This window comes from Siniperca chuatsi, linkage group LG19 (assembly GCF_020085105.1).
Source record: "Siniperca chuatsi isolate FFG_IHB_CAS linkage group LG19, ASM2008510v1, whole genome shotgun sequence".
NCBI lineage: Eukaryota > Metazoa > Chordata > Actinopteri > Centrarchiformes > Sinipercidae > Siniperca > Siniperca chuatsi.
Genome location: NC_058060.1, coordinates 14734586 through 14753400, shown reverse-complemented (window position 1 = coordinate 14753400; position 18815 = coordinate 14734586). Strand labels below are relative to the sequence as shown.

At 42.1% G+C, this 18815-nt stretch overlaps 1 protein-coding gene across 11 annotated transcripts in view; it reads left to right on the top strand.

Moving 5' to 3' along the window:
- Positions 1-18815, top strand: part of sulf1 (sulfatase 1) — an 85339-nt gene that overhangs the window by 34458 nt on the left and 32066 nt on the right. For 3 of the 11 annotated variants that reach the window (XM_044175850.1, XM_044175849.1, XM_044175854.1), the window contains exon 2: positions 13480-13709. The exons of 4 other annotated variants lie outside the window; for them this stretch is intronic. In XM_044175850.1, the coding sequence (XP_044031785.1) occupies positions 13607-13709 (103 nt within the window). In that variant the 5' untranslated portion in view covers positions 13480-13606. Of the gene's footprint in view, positions 1-13364; positions 13710-14857; positions 14873-18815 lie in introns of those variants that run through there. 4 more of the 11 variants (XM_044175859.1, XM_044175860.1, XM_044175853.1 and 1 more) reach the window with 4 other exon arrangements.

Here is an 18815-nt window from a genome sequence, read left to right as displayed (position 1 = left end):
TCAAAAATGGCTATTAAGTTTAATAGTGATGCTGCTGAAGACATAAATACACAGAAGTAGGTTATGTAGTAAAAATACTTGAGGAAAGTGCATTCTTATCCCTCACTCAAACTACCTACGAAACCATTTTTCAGTTTTGGTTACATCTTTATTTACGTCGACATTTTTTGTTGCCCATGTTGTTGATTGAACTTGATTAGGCCATGTGTCTTTACCATTACAATGGAAACTATCAGCGTTATAAGCAAACAGTCTTTGCCCAGGACTGTGGACGGATCTGTGATATGCAATAGATAGGTCTATAGTAAGACCTTTCTTTTTTAAGAGAGAAACTGCCTCAGGGTTTGGTGAACACTGAGGGCTGATATCTGATAAGTCTCCTATCTAATGGATGACCAGAACAAACTTGCCAATAATGATTGGTATGTGTTTAAAACTGAGCCCAGAGCTGATGCTGATGTCGTACAAAAAAAACTGCTCCAGATAGTCTCTGCGCCACATTTGCAAAGATTAGGCTCAAACTCTCTCATACCATCTCCTTATTAAAAGAAACTGCCTGATCTTTTTTTCCATTGATGAGGCCCATTTTAGAGGGGATTAGAGGAGCATTGTGAGGATTGCTGCTGTGTTGTTCTGTTGCTAACATTAAGGGGATGTGGGATTTTAATACTTCAATATGTTTTGCATTAAGTCTGAGCATGTTTGCCTCCCTTGGGGAGTTAAACATGTAAGCAGATAACATTTTTCTTCAAGCTCAAGTTTTTGTGTGTCACAGTGTGTTAGGAGGAGGGCAACAAATCAACTCAGGGTAATGCGTTGTTTTTATTAAGGGATCTATTAAAATCAACTCAAGCAGTGTAATAATTCCCAAGTCTGGAAGCTGACACAAGAGGTGAAATGAAAGATAGTTTTGTAATAAAATGACTCTTGAAGAAAAAGGTGAGAGAGCGTAAAGCAGTAGCAAAGAAAATGTACCTTTTTTTTAAAGCGTGTTCTTTGGTTTTGGCGTGGTTGTCTCTGTGGATTGGAGGCTTGGTTTCTTTCTTGATGCTAGTAATGTAATGGCCATTTTTGGCTCCCTGTACACTATTTCATCTCAGACATACTGTCAGCATGGATATTTGGCCCTCCTACTAATAGACAATGGCAGGGGTTGACTCTCCCTTCTGTGTGTGTGTGTGTGTGTGCGCGTGCGTGCGTGTGTGTGTGTTTTGTATTGTGGTCTGGGCAAACCCGACTTGGCTCTATTTGAACAGGGTAGGATAAAGGCTCATACATTTTAATGTATTGCCCCCATGTCAAGCAAGAAGGAGCAAACACAATGCCATGGGGGGAAAAGCTATTTTGTAATGAGAATCAGCTTCAGAAGCACCAGTTTAAAAAAGGGATCTGCTGCCCAGTATTTGTGTATACACCCTAGATGTGGGAGACAGTAGGGTTGCCAGGTTAGGCATTTGGCACCCACTTTTTCTTTTATTGTGACCTAACAGAGCAAATGCACAACTGGAGAGATGAAGACTAGCAGATTCATGTTGAGTGTCCTGTAAAACACCTATGCATTATATCAGTTATAGATACAGATTATTAAAAACCACCTGTTAAATTTAAGTTTTCAATCCTCTTGCCAGATTAAGAGAAATGATTTAAACTTTACCTGTTGCCCCCCTCATTAATCTTCACTTAAACAGATTGTGGTGTACCTGACTGCAGCGTTTGCCTCCAGTCCATATGTACTGAAGAAGGCTCTGAGATGAGGGGGATTTAGTGAGAGTCCATGACTAAAGTGTCATACTTACTAAACCCAGTCCTCTCTGACTCCTCCAACCCAGGTCAAAGGTCATGTGCCCTTCCTACCGCTCTGATGGCATTATAATGTGTTCAGGGTCAGTTTATCTGAGAGGAACAACGTGACGCTTAGGTGGATCAGGACATTTCCTCCCAGTCTTGTCGTGGAACATTAAGTAATGCCGCAAAGCCGCTACATTGTTGAGGGATTATCACTCTGACTGTGGGCCTTATTTGTTCTATTTATTGCTGTAAATAGTTGTGTTTCCTTTCCAGATGGCTTTCATGGCCAAGCCTTGCATGCCCTTGACAATTGACTCCAAAAGTTTGGCTTGTGTACAGCACACTGGCACCACACACACATCTCAGCCTGCCTGCTGTGTGCCTATGAGTAATTTGGAGTGTAGTGGCCCTGTCAGTCAAATGCAGTGCAGAAGGGCTCAATTTTAAGTGTTTTATATTCTGGGATTTATTTATGAAGTCTTAATTGTGGTAGCAAAGACATTGAAGTGAAAACCCTTTGACTTCCTGCTGATCCAGATTTCTACATTTGTGGTGCCAGCAGCCTAGTTTTCTTTGACTTGGATAGAAAAATTGAGGTTGTGATTTCTATTTGGCTGGTGATGCGAGAGGACCAACTTGCTGTTTGACATGGAACACCATTGTGTAATGTCATTACAGAAGATGCCAAGAGCATGGGGTTCATATGGCAAACTTGATTTGATGTGGAAAGTGCACAGAGCACATTTTATAGGAAATTTCTGTCAAACTTTTTGACTACATATTTGTGGCTGAGCTGAGTTACTGTTTCTCCAAAAGGCATTCAGACAGTTTCCCTAAACAGAATGATTTGACCTGATATCAATAGGTTTGCAGTTTGTGGCTGCGTTATACACCCGCTTGCAAAAGGCTTAAACAGCCTTGATCTTTTTGGCACCCTGTAATCTCACTTTACCTGTAGCTAAACAACTTCAATGGGTGTCGTCTCTGTAATCCACACTTTCCATGACAGCTATTCCCACCAAATAGAAATTAGTCAACTAGATAGTCCTTATGCTATCTGTCTCAGGCTCCCTGCTCAGCAGAACAGATTACATGGACACTTTTGGGAAAACAGAAAGCATAACAACCATAACATGGTTTCACATAATGCAGTTTACGGATCTAGAATGATAGAAAGAAAAGAGAGACAAATAGGCTCATACAGTTATGACTGAAATATAAGTAGAACATGAGAAGGTTTCCTTATTTTGCTAATGCTAAAAATGAGACCCCTACCAGCAACAAAAGGCAAGCAGTAAGTATCATATTAGAAGAATACTTGTCTTTATTCTCTTAACGTACCTGGATGGGATTAGACAAGTGCAGAAAACTCTTCCACAGCTGTGATGTTTTGCACTCCCAAAGCATGTTTATCTAAGCTATATGCTATAATATTTGACAGTTTTTAATTCAGTCAGCGTTTTGATTTCACCATCAGCTCAAGCGGTGTACAATATGTGGCATGGGGTTTAAAAAGCCTTTAACATGTTTTATCCCTTTCTTTCCTATGTTTATGGTTTCAGCTTGTCTGACACTAAGCTAAACACATTCATCACCGTATAAAATTAGACACTATTTTTCCAGTTTTTTAGGACTTCATATTGATCCCTCACATAGAGTTCAGCTGCAGGATTTTTGAGTTCATCAGCTGTATTAAAAATGTGAGATTTCTAAATATATCTACATGTGCTGTGTCTATCATGTTGATAACAACATGTCTGTGAGTTAGTATGCCAGTAAATGTTCTACTGTAAGAAATGCTGCTTACTGTTTTCCTACTTGCAAAAATACAGTTGATGTATGGACATTTTTTGGGTAAAAGAAGTTGGACATGTAGCCTACTATTATGATACAAATCCTTCTACCTCCCACTTACTTTATCCTGCTCGGCACCAGCTTGGTCATGAAAGTCTTCAGTCATTCCGTTACGGATGTTCTCTGGATCCTTTGGCCATCCTGGCCTGGACAGGAACAGGAAATGAAGAATTAAGAGGGGTTCATTTTTAGGATATGAAGCTTGAAAAAGAAAAGCTGATCACCCCTTTTCACAGTTTAATCCTGGGCTACACAAATTGAGTCACAGGGGTGGGGGCACAGGTTAAGGCCTAGCGTTGTTTCTATCTTTACTTTCTCATTTGAAGTTATATTTTAGGAAGCCTTTGTGAAAACCATGTCTTGTGTGCATCTACAAAATGTCATTTTAGCCATTTGAATCGGATCAGATATATAAAATCAAATTGAAAAAGAAACTGAAAACTTTTGCTCATAGAGATGTGCATTTAAATAAAGTAGCTCAAATATCTACATAAACAGGGAGTGCTTGGTTGTTGTTTTTTTTTTTTATTTGACTGAAATATTCGCAAGATGATGCTTGCTTTCTCCTTTTTGGCCTTGTCATTGTGGCTGAGATTCCATGCCCCAAGAGGGAAGATAAGCGCTTACTAGGAGGATATTCTGAATTCCTGTACTGTTTTTCTGCCCTCTACTGTCCCTGTCTTTGCAGGAGTTTATTCACTGAAACAAGTTCATAATAATCTACTTAAACAGAGGTTAATGATGGGGTTCAGGTAGGAGTCATGATAGGCGATATTATGTATGTTTTCACCTACATGCAACATATCACTGTCACATAATACAGCTAATGTACCCTCACATCCATATTTTCCCTCTTATTTATTTCCCTCTTTTCATTGTCTTTCTTTGTGAATATGAGGCCAGTTATGGAACAGCACACAGAACAGTGGAGGAGCCCCATCTCCTCCCATGCGTATTCAAGCACGCGTGCACACACACTCGCACACTCTGAAAGGCAGCTTGGCTCTTGGTCAGGGGATCTCTGCTAAAGACTGGTCCTGGACGAGAGAGCTGATCGCCAGCCAAGCAGGACAGTTACAAAGTGGAGCACGGGAGGCCCCACCATGTTTGCCGAGATCTAAAGCCTCTTTCTCTAAAGCTTTGTTTGCATTTTGTTCACTGCAGCAGCTGAACAGTACACAGAAAAGCCTTTTCTTACCCTTTCTCTGTCCACTCTTTTCGCTTTTCACTTTCTCTGACTCTGCTGCTTTCTGACAGTGGATTCAATTCCTGTGTACTAAAGGAAATTATGTGCTTAATTGGATTATTGGGAGTTTTCTTCAAATGAGTGCTCACCCACCCACACAGCCCCAGACTCTGAATTCTCCACTGGGACGGGCTATCCGGTACATGTTTCCACAGTCTGCAGGATGAGCGTGAAATGGAAACCTGGTAGTGTGTTACAGTTTAATACTATTACTATCATAGTAATTATAATAATGAGTAAATATTCATGATGTTAAGAGGTTTTGTTGACTCACTCACTTAATTACGGAACAGTTTACATTAACATTTACCTTCATTTTTTTTATTTTATTTGCTCTCTTTTCACTTACTGTCTGCCTCACTCACACACATACACATAGTAAAACAATGAAAATTCAAGCTGAAAGCAGGTCTAGCTGTCAGACATCTCTGCTGGCCATCACCTTCAGCGTGCTACTTGGCCCAGGTTTATAGAGACACAATAGTGTCCAAATGCATGCAGGCATCACTGGAATTTGCACCTGTTGGAGACCTGGCTGCTGTGTTCTTTGCTCCTGAAAGCTGTCCCTCTGGCTCTCTCTATGAAATAGGCATTCTATAATAACCAAAGGGATGACCAAAGACCTGAGAATGGTGGTATGGAAATGGAAAAGTAGGCAGAGTGTTGAAATGGGTAAAGGGCAGAGTGGATGATGAAGAGGGCCTGAGGGTATAAAAGAGGCTGCTCATAGAAATGATCTTACGCTGTGTGGCCCTTCAGTGGTTCATAAACGTCCCAGTGGTTGTGCAGTTGTGTAGTGGTGAGCCACTCATGTTACTGATTTTCTCCTAGAATGAGGAAGCAGAGTCCAGGGCACAGATTATAAGGCCTCTCTTCCCACCTGCATGGGAATCACATAGAGCCCCAGTGCTTCCCCTCGCCCAGGAACCCAACGAACACCCTGTTAAAAGCCGCAGCCACATCCCTGTGTTTTCATCTTACTGGGCTCAGAAAACATAGTTTCTATTCTAATTAAACTAGTGTGTGTGTGTACCAAATTTTCCATGTGGACACCAGTGCTGCAGTGGATTAGCTTGCCAATTTAGTTCTTGTGCATCATTATTGGGTATTTTGTTTGCTGATTGCACTTACTTTGGTGATGGCTGTTAAGAGCAGAACTGATCATTCACTGGAACTGTTATGTAGTGATGTTAAGTTGCTATATGTCAGCATGCTATGTATGCTCTAACCTGATCTCCCCTGTTCTTGTCACATTCTGCTGACAAATGAAAATTCTGTCCGTGGCCAGTTAAGGCCTCTGAAGGGATAATTGAACGGTCTATCTGTACTACGCAAATCCTATTTCTCCCTCTCAACAGACCACTGGCGGCATGCTTTATGGGATTATTTTCAACCAGGCATTTTGAATGTTGTAGCGTACATAGGCCTTCCTTCCCACGTACCGCTTCCCCTCTTTCTCCTTGTCACTGCCTTTCACCTTCTCGCCTGAGGGGATTAGTGAGGCTTCCAGAAACGGAGCACCACTTTGTGAGAATGAGACTTCCAAAAGCTCCTCCAAGACAGGAAGGAGCTGGACACTGGCTTCGTACTGCCTTCTCTCAATGTCTCTTTAGGGATCTTTTTTAGGAGTTAACAAAGAGTTGGCCTGTTTTTCGCTGAGAATATCAGTGTAAACAAACAGATTTTTCTGCTACCCAAGAGACTGAGTGGAGTCTGTGGAGTCAGAGGGTATGAAGGGAAATGATTATTTGTTGAATGCATTATTGTTTGGTGGTGTGGAGTCTGTTGATTTGTGGCTACAGAGGAACTCTGCTCGCGGGGTCAATGATATGCTTTACCAATGCCTTTTTTCCTTTATCTCTAATAAATCTTTTTGGAGGCAAAAATGCATTCTTTGTTGAGATTAAAATATATACTTGGCTTATTGACACTCCAGCAAAAGGGTTCATATTCAGGTGGGGCTTAGTCATGTTTTATACTAAGCAAGCTTAACTCTTTAAACAGACGAAGTTTGTGCTCAAAATCACACCCTTTTTGTCAGTCTAATAACTGAGTCAGTACTGTATGTGCCAACATCGACATATCAGTAGAATTAGCTCAATTTAACCTTCACAAAAGTGTAGGCTTCTTCTACATCTCTGAAAGTGTCGCTGAGTAACCTTGTTTAAAAAAGATCTTAATCCAGCAGATGCTATTTTCATTCAAAATCACACATTTGCTTGTAATAACAAAAGATAGCATGGCATTAAGAACCAGTGATGTCAGAAGATCAAACTCAGAACAAGCAGAAGTGAGAAGGATGTTGTAAATTTGATAGAGATTCCAACTTGTGTAAAAAATTTTGTTGCATGTTTCTAGCACCAATCGCATACCAAATGTTGACATCTGTCCTATAAGAAGAAGAAACAAAAGTAGGGCATGACCGCCTGATATGTGTTGTAAGCCCAGAAATAGAGAGTGAGAATTGGGCGGAAATTGCCTAGAATTCAAAGGCAAACAAGATTTTCATTTGTTGAAAGTTTTCTTCCTGAGTGAAGGTGACTTGACCCTCACTGTGAGTCATATTTTGGGGTTGAAAAACAGCTCTTATGTTTTTTTATCTTTCTATTATAGAGCTAGCCATCAAGATGTCTTAATACTTTTTTATTCAAGAATGACCCATTTTTGTGCCACCTCTGCTGTTCCAGCATGAGAGATGTTAAGGGTACTGTCCACAGGTGAGGCCCACTTTTACAAAGCATGATGAAATCACACCAGAACTTAATGGCATTTTCATTTTAAAACCCCATGATTGCAGTTTGTCTTCCTAATCTTTCCAACCCCCCCCCGATATGTCCTAATGTTGGGCCCACTTGTAATGATTTTGTCTGACAAGACTGACAAAAGGCACCAACATGTTCTGTAAATTCAAACTACAAGTAGAATTCAGTTGTATAGCAGTCTTAAAGGTCCCTGGGGCTTTACTTGTGGAACCTGGTCACTACATGACCGCCATTGTCTTAGCTGTCAGAATGTCTTTCATCTTCTTACTTGGACCCAAGGAGAGCGATCAGTATCTCCTCGCTGTATCTATCTCATATCTTCATGGCTTACAGCACTGGTTCCTGGCCATTTACCCATTTATTGAACCTTAAGGCTATCCCAAATTATTTCCGTCATCCTGTGATTCACCAGATCAGGGGAATGATAGGATTGGTTTCTCGCGCTATCTTTTCCCAACTTTTGTAGAAGTTCTTGGAAGGTCCTAATCCTGCTTTGAGATGGCTCCCTGGGTGGCCTATCAGATTTCTTCAGGAGTTGTATTGTTGTTGTACTATCGTTGGATTTTATCATTACTCTGAACATAAAACGTGCTGAAAGTTTGGGAAAGCAAATGAATCAGAGGTCTGATTCATATTGAAATGTATTTCAGTATTTCAGTATTGAAATGTTTGATGATGGACTTGGGGGTTTGATTAATCTGTCCATGGTTTCGGAAGATATGGGGCCCCCTATTTGCCACACAATGTTTAAAGGCTTGATCAGTAGGGTCTCTGTGTGTTCTTAAGTGCCTCTGGCAGCTAGTAAGAGCCAAGGAATCATAGTCTGTGCTGACAGTTGTTGTTATTTGGAAATCTGGATGCACTTACCTTTTTTTAATGCCAAGAATTATCCAATATAGGCTACATTCCTCTTGAACTAGATATGTGGACGTTAGTAAGTATTTGCACCTGTTTATCATTACCAATGGTACAACCTGTCGTTTGATGTTTTGCATGGAAATCAAACTTATAATTTTCTTCAGATCAAAAATGATCAGCAGAAGGATTAAGTCAACTGTACTTTGGGGAAGCTGGAAGGACAACATGTGCGATTGCAACATAAAGGCAATGTGGCTTATGGAAACAACTGTTTTCAATGAACGATTGTCACTTGTGCTTTACCTTATGGGGAAAATATAAATATGCTAACTGCTCTGAACTAATGTCATTTAAGGTAATAATTTGTTGGTTAAAGGCCCTAAGATTATGTTATCAAAATGCAAAATTATCTTCTATTGGAAGGGGAACAGGCTTCTATACTCTTTACACTGATAGTTGGTGCCCATGGTTGACCGTCATGTAAACATCTGCCAGAGAGGTGAGAGCACATCTGGCATCTGACTAAAGTCTGTTAGTGGATGTCATTATTATCAGACCTCTAAATCCTATCATCATTACCTAACACTTGATCTCAGGTTACTGTTAATGAGTTCATTATGTGTTAGTGTGTTCCCTTTGTCTGCAGCACTACCTGTTAGCTGCTCGAGAGTGTTTTTTCAAGAATAGGTGTCAGCCTTGATGTTTAATGTAGCAACCTTTTTAAGTTCAAAAAAGCCTTGTGATATATTGTGTTATTTAGTGTTTGGTGTGTTATCTGTAAATTGAATGCTCCACAAAGCATTGTTTACATCCACACAAATAACTCTATCATTGTGAATACAAAGATAAAGGTAATAGCTCAGTTAAGCTGTTTAAGAAGTAGTAACAGTAGCCAGTAACTCTAATTTACATGTTTTTGATAGTTAAGTTACCAAAAAACATGTACTTTTTTCCACAACTTGACAAAAGTAATTTTAGAAAAGTAATTTTTTGAAAACATAACAAAATAACACTCTCTAGTAATTTAATTATGCTTAATTCAAGTAAATAACAGAGTACCTCATGCGTGTTAAATCACATATGTGTACTACAAGGACACATGCATGACACAGCAGGAGGATGGCGTGAGGAGAGCTCCCTCCGCATGCGTGTACTGCGTGTTCAGCTGTCATTGAACCACAGAAGCCCTTCCTCCTCCTCCATTCCTCGCTTTCTCTCCCTATTTTTCCTTTACCCATGCCGCCCCTCTGTCCCTACTGTATTCCTGTCTCCCCTCTGTCCTCCTGTCTCTTGCCTTTCATTTCTTCTCCCAGCCTTGTACATTCATGACCACCTGTGCGTGTCTTCTCCTGCTTTCCTGCTGTATCTCAGTCATCCCCAGCTCTCAGCTGTGCCTCTCTGGCATGAACTTAAGATGACACTGATTCAACCCCCTGAAGTGTAAAGGGTCCTGGGAACCAGCAGGACCATTGCAAATGTAGTACTTAGGAACAACAACACCATGGAGTACCTTGCTTTACAAACTCGATCACACTTGGGCTTAGCTGTAGAAAACAGTTTTGTCTTCTCTAATGTGGCCATCAGCCTTGCTCTCAGAGTTAGCAGTTAATTACTTGTATGTAGTGTCTCCAGTGTCTTACATCCTGACTCAAAGGCATCTTAAGCAGCTGACGCATTCAATACTTAGGTACCCACCAGTCATCTGACACGAGTCTACAGCACTTCATTACAGAGGGAGGTTAGTATGGCAGTAGCCATGTGCTTGGCATTTAAAATGCTGTCTAGCACAAGACAATGTCACCCCTAGGTTTGCTTTCCTCCACATCATAGCTGTATCCCCCAGCTACCGCTCAATACTGGCACAGAGGCAGGATCACAGCTATGACACCCCTATGTATCTCATTCAGCCATAGAGAATGGGGCTAGTGAACCGAGTAGCCCCCAACACTGGCCTCTGCCTGCACCTGCAGGCCCAACTGATGGTTGGAAAGCTGGAATTAAAAGGGGGGAAGTGAGTTTGAGATCTGAAGAGACTTGAATCCAGTTTAAAAGTAAAGCTAGGACAAAAGACAAGAGTATGACAAACTGACTGGACCCAATCAGAGAGATCTAAAATAAGAGAAAAGTGGTCACCTGAAAGCAAATTTTTGTGTTAGATATCTACCATGATGGGCTTGGTGAATTCTTTGTGAAGTGAGGATGGGGAGAAGGAGAGTGAATGGGGGTTACCAGAGAATCAGTGGCCCCCCTGCAGGTCATTCAGTCATTCATAAGATGAGGCCATTTTATAGACCTCCCTCTGCCCTTTTTTGTCGCTGTTGTGTCAGTGGAAGTGAAAACGGAAAATGGAGATTAAGAGTGGCCATGCAAAATGGATGATGTGTGTTGGCATAAGGTGGATGACCAGCTTCTACCTCTTAAAAGTGTGGTTTCTAGGTGAGCCCTTGCTGGATAAGGCTGTAGGTGTTTTGTTCACAGAAACTCAGCCTGATAACCTTTTCTGTCTGGATGGATTTATGATGTTTACAGATGTGCTCAGTTTATGAAAAAACAGCCGCTCTCCCCTAGTGGGGCAGCCATCTTTAATCCAGTAAAGAGCACAGGGATTTGGTCGCCCCTGGCCTGTCTGTAGGCCCTTTGGAAACCTCTCGGCCGTGAGAATGGGGGCTGGGGTTGGAGGTGTGGGTTGGGATGTGTGTAGCCATGCAGGAGGGGCTGGGGACAGTCTTTGTGAATTTAGTTAATCTAATTTGAGCTCTTTCCCCCTAAGGCCCTTTTTCTCCCTCACCACTGCCCCTGTTTCAAACATCAGTCCAAGCTGGGGAAAGTTTCACGTGTCCCTGGTGAAAATAGGCTTTGTTTAGTTTAATCCAATATCCTCATACGTAAACCTGAGGGGAATATAACTGAGAGCACCCTGAAAAAAGTGGCAGTATCTCTCTGCTGTTTGTATGTGGTGCAATCAAATTAAAATGGAAAGCTGATACACATGGGTGATCAGAGCAATATTAAAGCATAATATGTGTGAAACTTTACTAGTTGGGTCATGCTACATACAAATGGTGTTTAAAGATGGCTTTGCATGAAAAAAGTGCCATTTAAAAAAAAATAATAATAAAAAAAGTTTTAAATGTACATGAATATGTTTATATGGAAAAATAAAAATCTACCATTGATTAAGGGTCGGGGGTGCACGGTGGCAGAGCGGCTACAGCTCCTGCCTCCCAATAAGGAGATCGTGGGTTCGTGGGTTCGATTCCCGGACCGGACCAACATCACACAATCTCTCTGGGTGGAGTCTGCATGTCCTCCCCGTGTTACCGTGGGTTCTCTCCGGGTTCTCCGGCTTCCTCCCACCGTCCAAAGACATGCATGTGTAGGTTAATTGATAACTCTAAATTGCCCGTATTGAATGAATGTGTGAGTGAATGGTTGTCTGTCCTTGTCTGTGTCTGTGTTCGCCCTGCGACGAGTTGGCCACTGTCCAGGGTGTGCCCTGCCTAAGGCCCGAAGTCACTGGGATAGGCTCCAGTCACCCGCGACCCCCTAACGGGGACCAAGCGGTAGAAAATGGATGGATGGATGGATGATTAAGGGTCAGTTGGAGAGGCACAATCAAAGTCTTCATTAAGAACTGTCTGTAAACCTGTTTGAACTTAGTAGTATTTATCAAAGGACAACTTGAAAAAGAGGCCAGGGTGTTGATGCTGCTTATAGAATGTAAATGAACCACTTAGAAGCCTTTCTTTGGTTTTTCACACCTCTGATTAACTCATTGTGATGCTGTCGGATATCAAATGGGTATTAACTCATTAGGGTTTGCCTTTGAAGTTGCTCCTGAATATCATCAGGGTCTTGTAATCCTTTTTTTATGGATCAGTGAGTAGGACAGTGGTTCAACAAAATGATTAATGTGACAGTCTTTCTCACCTAATGTTCCCTGTGTTTTGCATGAATGGGTTGAAAATTGGTTGATTAATTTAGGAAATGCACCAGTAAATGGTGTTAATGTTGAAGGGTTTATACTAGTAAATGGTAAATGTTTGCTTTATCAGTCTGCTGCCATCTAGCAGTAAACCCATACCCTCTCTTATTTTAACTTCTCTTCATTTTCTTTCTCTTTCTACCTTACCATTTCCTTAGCTTTGTAATTTTAGTGTCTTCCCCTCTGCCCTCCTTTTTAACTTAAGGCAATAGGTGGTGAAGGGCAGGAATGCAGCTGTGGGACTGTAAGGATTTATCACACTAAGGTGTGAGGGGCTACTGCCTGTTCTTCTGTGCCTGGAGATGTAACAGTTTAGTGTCAACAGCATTCCCACCATGGAGCCAATACAGAATTGTATTGCTTGTTTTAGTTTGATTCTTTACACCACAAACTCTCTGGCTGCTGGGAGAGTAATGGGAGGAAAAGGGTCCGGGACAGAGGGTAAAGTAGTCTGTGTGTGTGTGTGTGTGTGTGTGCACACATATGAGATTTGTGTGCAAATTGTTAACATTACCAGCAAGGTAATATAAAACATAAGAATAGTTTATCTCCATCTTCTTCTTATCTATCTCAACTTTTGCCACTTCTACATTCTCTCTCTCTCGCTCCCCCTCTCTCCCCCCTCCCTCTCCCTCTCTCTCTCTCTCTCTCTCTCTCTCTCTCTCTCTCTCTCTCGCTCCCCTCCCATTCCTTCTCTTTCCACTCCTCTCACACTCCCTGTCCCTTCCTCCTACTCTGCCTCTCAGGTTACGATGACTGGGGGTTTTCTTGCTTCCATCTCGCAGAGTGGCTGTGTGTGTGTGTGTGTGTGTGTGTGTGTGTGTGTGTGTGACTGCATGCATGTGTGTCTCCCTCAGTGCGGTGCTGTGTCCTTGTCCCTGCCTTCTGGCAGCAAGGAGCCACCCAGCAGCCGGTCTATGATTGGGCAGGGGAGTGGGGTTCTTGACACAACGCGGTGCTGACTGCTCCGGGACGTGTTTCAACAGATGGTCGAGGTTAGAGAGTGTCATCACATCGGAGAGAGGATTAGAGGAGAGAGGTTGTCTTCCAGGAGCTGTGTGGTCCCCCCTACTCTTCAATCCAAAATCCCTGCACCAAGACACAAACCCCTCTATGAGCGAAGGGAGACCCGGTGAAGAAACGCGAGAAGAAAACATAGAGAGGAATCCTAGCCTTGCCTCTCACTCGGACAGCATTCTGCTCTCCTGCCTTTCAGGTACTTAACTTTCTCACTGTCTTCTTTTGCCTATTTTCTGTTGTTTTCCACCCTTTCTCCACTGCTTTTGCAGTGTCTGTGCCTGTTAGTTTGTTCAGTTGGCAGTAAATTTCTGATGCAGCATACTGTCAGGAGTGGGAATCTACAAGTGCAGTAAATCTGTGTCGCCTGTACAGCAGCTCTGTGTGTGCTGGACTTCATAGTTTTCCCCCTGAATGACAGGAATTCCCTCCGTCGCAAATTCCTACGTCTTAAGGGATTAGAAGGCAGCACATTCCATTAATGTAATTTTTCCCCCAATCCATAAGCATCCCTCTGTTAATGTCTAGTTTTCTGAATGCAGGATATTTGAAAGTGAAAGGAAGCTACTGTAGATTTGAAAAAGCTTTCTGTCACTTAAAAAAGTATGCTGCATAATGAACTGTGTCAGTGGGGGCATCTAATGAGTTATAATAGTTTTATTCTGTTTGTATATCCTGAATGTATAATTTTCTTTTTTTTATCCTAAAAACTTTAGTTAAGATGAACTGTTTCCTTATTAACTGTCAGTTCTTATAATAGGACATGAAAGCAGAATTTTTCTACATTCCCAAAACTCAGTGTGGCATTTAACCTTCCCTCACTTCAGCCCAGATAAGTTTTTTCATAAATCTTATTCAGAGTGCACCTCTGGCAGATCGTGTCAGTATACGCTAAATGGATGAGCTGCTGAAGAACGCTTTCTGGACAAACTGTCAGAGCTAAGCAGAGAGGCAGAGACTCAGAGAATGTACACCTCACTTCAGCTTTTTAACTCAATTCAAGTGAGAAGGGAAACTTGCCAGTTGAGTGGGAATATGATGTATAGTATTTATACCTAGCTCCAGGCACTGTGTGTGTGTGTGTGTGTGTGTGTGTGTGTGTGTGTGTGCAAATGGAGATTGTGCAGCTGTGAAAGGCTGTGTGGACAGCAGTGGGGCTGAGAGGAGAGGAGGTTGTATGGGTGAAAGCTGCTGTTGTGTGAATTGTGTTTACCTTGGTAAACCAGCCGTAGCTACACTTCCTGCTTGTTACTTGTATTTAACACAACCACCAATAGGTTGTGATGACTGCAGCTTTAAGACCAGTGGAGACAGCAGATCAATGAGGAAAACAGTTAAAAGATTTTTAAAAGAACTGTGAGGGTAAGTTGAAGTCTTTTTATTTTAGACACTGGTACAGTTAGAACTTTTATAAGAGGTATTGAGAGTTTGACTTATGGATTTGTTTTTCTTTATTAACCAGAGAGAGACATTACATGTACATATAACATTGCATCTGACTGATATTAAAGTTCCTTTATTTTAAGGACCAAGTGAGTGACTTGGGACTCTGTCTTCTGACCATCTAACCCTAACCCTCTTTATTGTGTTTTGGATCAGTGTGTTGACCTACTGTACCAGCCCACAAAACTAGAAAATTTATCCTTCTGAGCTAGTTTTCCTAAATGGCAAAATTATGCTGCGGTCCTCTTCAAAGCCGATTGCTTGCACCAGGCACAATTAGCCTACTGGCTTACATTTCAGGACATTAGCAGTGCCAATTTGTGTTACTGAATGAGAAATATGGAGAAGCCTAACTTCAAACTTTCAGTATTGACGAGATTGATCCATCAATCTTCTCTTTCAACCTGCAGCGTTTAGATTGAATTTCTGATTATCCTACCCAGAGCATAGCAAAGCAGCTTTGGGGCGTTTTAAAGCGCAGCGCTGACTGCCAGCTTAGAAGAGAAGGGAGATCCTTTAAACAGTTTAGCTTCACTGTGCTACAAACAAGAGCATGAGCAGCTGCTGCAAATAATTAGGTTCTGGGGGGTAGACGCTTGCCAAGACAAACGTTGTTCCAGTAGCAGCTCTACCATCACTTGAATCTACTGGTGGGTGGCTGGGTGGGTGTGTGTGTGTGTGTGTGTGTGTGTGTGTGTGAAAGCAATAAGTGAAGTAATTCATTCTTCTGAGTATGGTGAGGGACTGAGTGTAAGGGAAGAGGTATTATCTATGCTTTTCATTATTTGTACGGGAAAAGTGTGTGTGTGTGTGTGTGTGTCCTTTAAATGCCATCCACAATGAGTCAGAGACTTCCCAGAAAGCTTGCGTGACAGCTTCATACACGCCGACTGATGAACAAGGTCAAAGGCATTCACGGCAGACTAATTACTGTAAGAAATTAAAAGGGCATTAAATATATGCATCAGTTCTAACCCTGGGATTCCACCGGGCATGGCTGCATCGCGTTACGTCTGCGACGCGGCTACCGGAGCTGATCGCAGCCATTCTAGACAATGCGTGTGATCCCACCAGACACACCGCAGCGCGTCCCAGCAGCGGCTCTCCTCGACGGTGAATACGCAGCAAGTCTATTTTTGACAGAAGCCGCCTCAACGGACAGAACAAAACTGCCTTGCAGATGCGTTGTTATAGAGCCATGTCCTGTGGAATCCCGCCGTACTATGCGATATACCTGTGGAAAGAACAGTTTCATGTGTGAGCAGTGAAGTTTCGACAAGTATTTCACCTTTTCCATTCTTTCTTTCTCATTAACTCAAAATAAAAACCTGCCCATTCTTCTCTTCTCTCTCAAATCATCATACTTTCATCTCAGCCATGTCAGACTGTTATCATGCTGCATTTTACTTTCTCAACTTGACCCTACAATGACAGAAGTCACATTTATGAATTCTATCATTATAGGGTTGGTTGCAGTGAAATTGAAAGCCTTGCAGATTACTTTCCATTGTGCTGGTGGTATAGGGAGATACTCATGGCCAAAAAAAATTAGTTAAAAAAAACTGGATCTGGAACTAGAGAATCACGCATTATCTAAACTGCCGTGAATATTGTTTTGATCAAATTGCACGTAATCAGTTAAACTGGCTGATGATTTAATAAATACTCTTACTGAATTATTCATCATCTTTGCTTTGGAAGACTAGTGGAATGTCGGTTCCTTACATTTTTCATCTCTTTGGAAAATACAGAAAGAGATGCTATGCAACTATAGTTTGTGTGTGTTCTCTTGTGTGCGAGCATGTTAAGAAAAGATTTCCTAAACCACCCTCTCCTCCGGCACTTGTTTATCTCTTCAGCTTAATGATAGTGTTCTTTATACTAGCCTGATTGCATAGTAGCGCTGGAGTAGATTGCACAGTCCTATCACTGCAAATGACCAGTATTTGAACAGTGAGCATTTGGCATGCTTTTATTTATGTGGGATCTAGAAAGGCTATCTTTAGATGAGTCAGCCACTTTCTCAGTTCCTTTGTTGTCCTTACTGATCAAACATTTCCATGGAGTTTCAATGCACTTACATACAGCCCTTAGATGTTTCCTTGACTTACTGTCCTTGAAATATCTCCAGGGAAATATGCCATGCATATCTGGATGCACACAGTCACACACTGCATAGTCTATTTTGGGGTATTCGGTAGCTCACAGGAGCACCCCCAAGTGTTTGTTCAGCCTTTTATTTGAGCGGTAAAGGTCAGGGCATGCAAACATTGCATTCTCTCATCATTGGTAGGAATGCCTTATCCTCCAACTTTCGATCTAGTACAAGTTAACCAGAGCAGCAAACCAGACGTATATTTGATGCTTTACTTTTTTTGTGTATGGCATTGTTCCCCTTGTCTTTCCCTTGATATGTTTTGTGAAGAAAAGGTTTCAGTAGATGGTTCAGCTATACAACAGGCAGGAATGACCCCTTGAACACGCCCTTGTAATTTTGGCCTGAAAATTAATAGAGAGAGAGAGAGAGAGCTGGATTGCGGGATTGTTGTTAGGCTTTATTCATTAATGTGCAATTTATTTTAGTTACCGAGTGAGAGAGGATTTTTCTGTAATGCAGCTTTTGTTCAGATGTCACTGATGCAGCATGGGCTTAAGAGGGAGAAAGAGAAAGCTGGGTCAAGAGAGACACAGAGGGGGAAGTGGAAGAGGGATAAAGTAGAAGAGACCAAGATAAGAGAAAGGGAGGTGTGAACATGTGATAAAGAGGGGAAGAGAGTAGTGGTTTAAAGTGGACAGAAAGATCCAATGATCTTGTCGTGATCAGAGGCTGGATCTTGCGCACACGTTCCTGGTTGTCACCCACACGTGCACACATTTGAAACACATGGACACAAACATAATCTTCTTGTGACACAGGCATGTACAAAAGAGAAACATAGAAAAACGTGTACACACACTATCCACGAGCCCTCCGTCCTCCACCCCCCAGAGGGCTGCACTGTCCCTGCTTTGTCATCTCTCTTGTCCAATAATCCCCTCCCCAAGGAGAAGCAATCTGTTTTAGATTTGAAAGAGAAAGGGCCCTGCCTGTATCACGTACAATTAAGCAGCCGTCAGAATGCGTCGCCGTAAGTTTGGAGGGAGAAAGTGCTGCCACTGGGGGGTTGTCCCTTTCATCCGCCGCCTTTCCAGAATGGAGATAATAGGGTAGGAGGGTTGGAGGGAAGGGAATGGATGGGGGGGCAGAAGGAATGAATACGTTTCCTCACCCCTCCATCCCGCTCCACAGCTCGACTAATAGAAGCCAGCATGCGTTTGTTTCAGCTCTTCTGCTCCCTTTCTTCCCTTCTCCCCTGGAGCGGGCAAACACATTCAGCCTCTGCCAGCACTCCCCTCCTCTGCCCGTGTGTGTCTACGTGTGTGTGCATGCACAAACGCTTATATGTGTGGACTTGGCCATTTGCCCTGACTCGAACAGCCCGACGATGCCATGTGGATGCAGAGTGGCTGGATATTTGAACAGTTGTAGTATTGAAGGTTAAGCAACTTTGTTTATACTGACAAGGTCCAGCGTTGCATGACACACATTACCTTCGCTTCACTTTTCTTGAATTGCCTGTGGCAAGTTGAGCTGAGTTCGGCTGGTGTCTCTTGAACATGTTGGGATGATGTGTTGACTGCATTCCTTCAACTTTGGCTCAAATGTAAAGGAATGGAAGCATTTGGAGGGATAAGCTTCCTGTTTTATGCTTTGTAAGCTAATTGGTCTTCCAGTAGATATCGTATTTTAGATATTTTACAATGCACTAAGATCTGGAATTTTTGCCAGACAGGATAAAGTTAATTAAATTACAAATGACGT